At 55.9% G+C, this 5,242-nt stretch overlaps 2 protein-coding genes across 2 annotated transcripts in view; both read left to right on the top strand.

Moving 5' to 3' along the window:
* Nucleotides 1-3,615, top strand: IBSP (integrin-binding sialoprotein). Its single transcript, XM_009073855.1, has 5 exons — nt 1-54; nt 134-184; nt 312-383; nt 557-613; nt 3,031-3,615. The coding sequence occupies exons 1-5, from the start codon at nt 1-3 to the stop codon at nt 3,613-3,615; spliced, it is 819 nt and encodes a 272-aa protein (XP_009072103.1).
* A 633-nt stretch (nt 3,616-4,248) lies between these two features.
* LOC103801438 (ovocleidin-116-like) overlaps nt 4,249-5,242 on the top strand; it is a 6,899-nt gene continuing 5,905 nt past the window's right edge. Inside the window, exon 1 of the mRNA XM_009073854.1 lies at nt 4,249-4,275. Within this exon, the coding sequence (XP_009072102.1) occupies nt 4,249-4,275 (27 nt within the window). The remainder of the gene's footprint in view (nt 4,276-5,242) is intronic.

Raw genomic sequence — 5,242 nt, 5'->3', positions numbered from 1 at the left:
ATGAGGATTGCCCTGGTCTTCTTCTGCCTGGTGGGGATGGCGTGTGCCTTCTCGGTGAGTGCCAGGCAGTGGGGGGAACACCTGGCCTTGCTGGGGCTGGTGTGGAGCTGGTGCCAACCACCCTTTTCCCCAGGTGAAGAGCTGGTTGCGGCGAGCCAAGCTGGAGGACTCAGAAGAAAATGCGGTAGGGTCTGCCCTCGGGCTGTGTGCCCAGTCCCACAAGGTGCTGGTCTGGAGGAACAGCACATTTAGGTCACTCCTGCTCCTAACCCCCCACACTGATGGGTTTTACCCCCTTCTTCTCCCCACAGGTGTTCAAGAACAGGCATCGATATTACCTGTACAGATACGTCTATATGCATCCCCCGCAGCGACGGCACCAGGTGAGTGTCTGGAGGGGTCACCAGTGCTTCACTGATACCAAGTGCAGAGATGTTGTTCCAAATGAGACAGGGGCATGGTCTGCTCCCTGTCTGCACCGGCCGGCAGGGCTGGGCACAGGCTGGTGCACCAGTGGGAACTCACCCACCCACCACTTGGTTTTCCCTCTTCTTAGGGCAGTGACTCATCGGAGGAAGAGGGGGATGGCTCAGAGGAGGAGGAGGAAGGGGGGGTGAGTATGACAAACCAGCAGCCTGCTCAACAAATACGGGAATTTGGGAGCTTTCTTTGGTTTTGTAGTCTCTGCTCATCAGCGTTTGTGGCCGCTGACCGCCCACAGCCTTGTGCTCTGGATGCAACTGGATTTTCTACTCTGGGGCTTTTTCTGTTGGGCTTTTTTGGTCAATTTTATTCCTTCTTTTTTTTTTTTTTTTTTTGCACCAAACAACCCTGAGACAAACTCTCTGGGTTTCCATTTTCAGTGGCTCAGAAAGCAGCAGGACAGGCCAAAGGGCAGGAGGAGGGAGGTTCACACAAGGACAAAGGTGCTGTTAGGGACTCCTCTTACCTTGCTCTTTCAGGGTGTGCTGTCCCCATAGTGCTGACAAAATGTCAATGAAAAATGCAGTTATGCTCTGCATGACACAAACTGGTGCTCTATTGGGAAACACATTTGTGCCAGTCTGTGTGGTAAACTGGTCCTGTCTGCTGAATCAATCTGAGCTTGGGCAGGCACCTCTGCATTTGTGAGAGTCACTCAGGTCCAAAATGAAATGCCAGGGATTATAAGTCTCTTGTGCTGCAGATGCTCAAAAATAATCCAGTGGTATCAGGCACACAGGTGCTCTGAAACAAGGAGCTGGTGTGCTTGGAAGTGTGTGTCAGGTCTGATCACAACTTCTTTTCTTTTGTTTTCATCAAGGCATCTGCTCTTAAAACCTCCTTTGGAGGCCTGGCTGGGGCTGGGGTGTCCCCTGTCCCCCCAGGCACCTCTGCCAGCCCCACCACCTCCCTGCAATTTGTCCCTTTCTGCCTGTTTCTCTCCTCCACCAATGCAGTCTTTAGGGATAACTGAGCAGTGGGATGGGGCAGCCAATGAGGGAATTTCATTCCTGAGGAAGAAATTAAGTGGTGTGCAGGAATGTAGCTGCTGTTTGGGGCTGCCCCTTTTGTTTGGAGGGCACCAGAGTAGTTCCTGGGCAGGGATGCTGTATGTCTTCACTGCATGGGGTGGTCAGCAAGAGAAATCATGCTGAAAGGCCCCAGGGTCAGTTCTAGGTATGTAAAGAGCACCAATTTATCAGCTGCTAGGTGGGGAGCATCACTCCCATCAGCACAGCTGGCTACACTGTGCAATCTGCTGGCTCTCCCATTGGAGAGGAAAACTGCCTGAATTTTCTCTGGCATCAGATGCACACATATTTTAAGGTCTGAGTTGGCCCAATGTCAGGCTATGTCTCTCTGGACTTGGCATGTGAGCAGCAGAAGTTGTCCAGGGTAGAGATGGCACTGACCTCCCACCATGGCTGGGTTCATTTGGTGGTGGCAAGGAGCTCCTCCTCCAAGGCAGAGGACTGGGTGAGCTGCTCTACCAGTTCCTCAGTGGTTTCTCCAGGCTCTGCTTGCATTGGGTTAGTCCTTGCCTGTTTTAGCAGGGCACAGTGCTGTGCACCCTGCCAAGAGCCTCACTCTGCTGTGTGGTCTCTGACACTCAGTGCTGATTGCCCGTGGGGTTCAGGCTCACCCCTGGCTCAGAGCCATCCCATTCCCACTAGCCATCTCCACAAGACATGCAGTGTGCACTGTGCCTGTGGCTTTCTGTGTTTACTGGAAACTGCCAGAGGTAACTTCAAAAGCAAACCTTGAGATGCTTTGTTAAGCAAAATGTGTAGCCAGAACGGGAACACCCAACTCCAGCCACCACCACGTAATTGCACAGCTCCAACGGCCCTGCTGCAGGCTCCACTTCAGCCAGACCCGTGGGAAAGCAGAGACTCAGAGCCATGCCCAAACCTGTGTGGGGATGCCGTGTGCCCCCCTGGCTGCTGGGAGGGCTGTGCTCCCCTCCTCCTGCTGACCCCTGCCCCGTTCTCTCCCTGTCCCTGCAGGAGCTGTTCCATGCTGGCACCAAGGCAGGAGGTCACCCTGCTGGAGCAGCCCCTGAGCTCAGCCAGGGTGGGCTGGGAGAAGACATTGCATCTCCCCAGCAGGTGTGTTTGGGGAGCTGGAGGGAGCACCAGGGGCAGGGATGTGTTCACTGCATGTTTGCTTGCACCCGTGGGATGTCCTGCACCCCCTTGTTCCTGCTTGGGGGACTGCTGTGCAAGATACATCTGGACCAAGCTCTAGGCATCACCCTGAGGTTGGAAGGGGTTCCCCAAAAAGACAGTCCTGCCATGCAAGGTGTGGAGGGTGCTCAGCTGTGCCTGTGCCTGTGCCTGCCCCTTGGCACATGGAGCTGCAGCCTCCTGACACACAAGGTGTTCAAAGCCAAGTTGGATGAAGCCTTGAGCAACCTGCTCTGGTGGGAGGTGTCCCTGCCCAGGGCAGGGGTTGGGGCTGGATCATCTCTAAGCTCCATTCCAACCCCTAAAATTCTATGATTCTATGAGTCCATGAACTAATGCTGTGCTGGTTTTCCTCTGCCAGGGCAAGGGCTGCCAAGGGACTCTGAAAGGGATCAAGCATGGCACTGCCAGCAAGGGGGGAGACTCTGAAGATGAAGACAGCGATGAGAATGAGGAGGAGGAAGAGGAGGAAGAAGAAGTAGATGAGAACGAGAATGGCATGAATGGCACAAGCACCAACACCACTGAGAGGGCAGATGGACCTCATGGCAACGGCACTGCGGTGGCTGAGGAGGGCACTGGTGCAGCTGAGGAGGAGGAGGAAGAGGAGGAGGAAGAAGAGGAGGAAGAAGAGGAAGAGGAAGAAACTGAAGCCACCACCATCGCCAGCACCACCAATGAAGAGGGGCTGACCCAGGCAACCACTATGGGAGATGAGGGACCCACGGACGCCACCACAGATGCCACCACAGCTGGGGAGCTGTGGGAGTATGATGTGACAGCCAGGGACCACGGCCGGGGGGACGAGGGCACCACCGAGGGCAGGTACGAGGAGCAGGACGAGTACGCCCGCGGGGACAGCTACAGGGCCTACGAGGATGAGTATGGTTACTACAAAGGGCATGGCTACGATGTGTATGGCCAGGATTACTACTATAACCAGTGAGTAGGGGGGGGGGACAGCCCTGGTGCTGCCCCACGCCTGCCCCATCCCACTCAGGAAGGGCAGCTGAAGGCTGACTGCAGCCACCACAAGCCAGCGAGGACGCTGGGCAGGGTGACGTACACTGGCTTCATCCCAGGCTTTTGTTTTGTACCTTGCAAAGTGAAATGAAATAAAGCAACCAAACTGAGCTTGTTGGTGACCAAAGGTTTGCTGTCAGGTTTGCTGAGGTCAGTGGGGCAGCACAGCACCTGGTGGGCTGGGGGGCTACAGGTGCTCATGCTGCTTGGGGTTCAACCTTGTTGTTCCAGCTCAGATGCACAGGAAAAGAGAGAGGAACAGAAAGGCTGATGGGAAAAGCCTCTGGAAAATGAAAGGGCACTTTTAGGGTCACTGCTGTGGGAGTTACAGCCATATTTTATGTAGAGTTGATGTGAATTTGGGTGGTGAGACACTGTCCCAGGTTGCCCAGGGGGGCTGTGGCTGCCCCAACCCTGGCAGTGTTCACAGCCAGGTTGGCTGAGCCTTGAGCAACCTGCTCTGGTGGGAGGTGTCCCTGCCCAGGGCAGGGGTTGGGGCTGGATGGTCTCTAAGATCCATTCCAACCCCTAAAATTCCATGATTCTATGATCAGCGATGGCCCCCACGCATTGTTCATGGCAGGTACCGTGCTACTCCCACACTCTAGCTGTGTTCAGCTGCTGATGTAAGTCTGCCTGAAGAGCAGGTCTATTCTCACAGCACCAAGCTGCTGCCGGCGCACGAAGTTGCCTCCATGTGCCAAATCCAGTTTGCAGCTGCCAGGGAGGCAGAAGGTGCTGCTTGCAGGGTGGGCACCCCCAGGGCCAAATCCCCACAGCAGCACTGGCTGTGAGCTCATGGCTGGTGAGGGAGGACACGAGAGCACCATCATCCACAGCCCCAGGGGGTGCCCAAAGACGTCAGGGAAGCAGCGTGGACAAAGGGCCCTGGTGCTGCCAGGGGTTGGGTGCTGCTCCCACAGGGCGTGCAGCCCAGTGCTGTGCGTCACCCCTCGGGCACCTGGCCAGATCTCTCCTCTGTGGGCACAGGCACATGGACTGGCTGCTCTGGGACCTGTGGGGAGCATCCAACCACAGCTCCCTGGCCAGGGGGCAAGATTCTTGCTGGCTCTGAGGTGTTCTCCCTCCTGAGGCTGATGCTGATGGTTGAAGCGTTTCTGGTGCTAATGCTGCAGTGGTGCCAGCTCCCAGGGTTTGGGTTGGGGCAGAGTGGTGAGTGGGATGGGAGCTGCTGTCACCATCAGCACAGTGAGCAGCTGAGCCAGGCTGGCCACAGCAGGGGAAACCCTTCTTGGCAAGGGCATGGCTGACCAGAAATATGCCAAAACTAGAGGCAGGGAGGAGGAGGGTATGAACTGTGTGCAGTTCTGGTGCTCTCAACATGAGAAGGACATGGAACTGTTGGAGTAAGTCCAGAGGAGACCATGAAGTTGATAAGAGCACTGGAGCATCTCCCCCATGAGGACAGGCTGAGGGAGTTGGGGCTGTTGAGCCTGGAGAAGAGAAGGTTGTGTGGAGAGCTCAGAGCACCTTGCAGGAGCTGAAGGGGCTCCAGGGAAGCTGCAGAGGGATCTGGGTTAGCAACCACA

The sequence above is a fragment of the Acanthisitta chloris genome, unplaced genomic scaffold, assembly GCF_000695815.1.
Source record: "Acanthisitta chloris isolate BGI_N310 unplaced genomic scaffold, ASM69581v1 scaffold2164, whole genome shotgun sequence".
In the NCBI taxonomy this organism is placed as follows: domain Eukaryota; kingdom Metazoa; phylum Chordata; class Aves; order Passeriformes; family Acanthisittidae; genus Acanthisitta; species Acanthisitta chloris.
Note: the sequence above shows the minus strand (reverse complement) of the source record. Positions and strands in the feature narration are given on the sequence as shown.

Bases quoted from the DNA above. Each gene is read 5' to 3' on its own strand.
- IBSP (XM_009073855.1), top strand. From the start codon at position 1: ATGAGGATTGCCCTGGTCTTCTTCTGCCTGGTGGGGATGGCGTGTGCC. The intron at 55-133 runs GTGAGTGCCAGG...CCTTTTCCCCAG, and splicing joins GGATGGCGTGTGCCTTCTCG to GTGAAGAGCTGGTTGCGGCG. The intron at 384-556 runs GTGAGTGTCTGG...CCCTCTTCTTAG, and splicing joins CCCCGCAGCGACGGCACCAG to GGCAGTGACTCATCGGAGGA.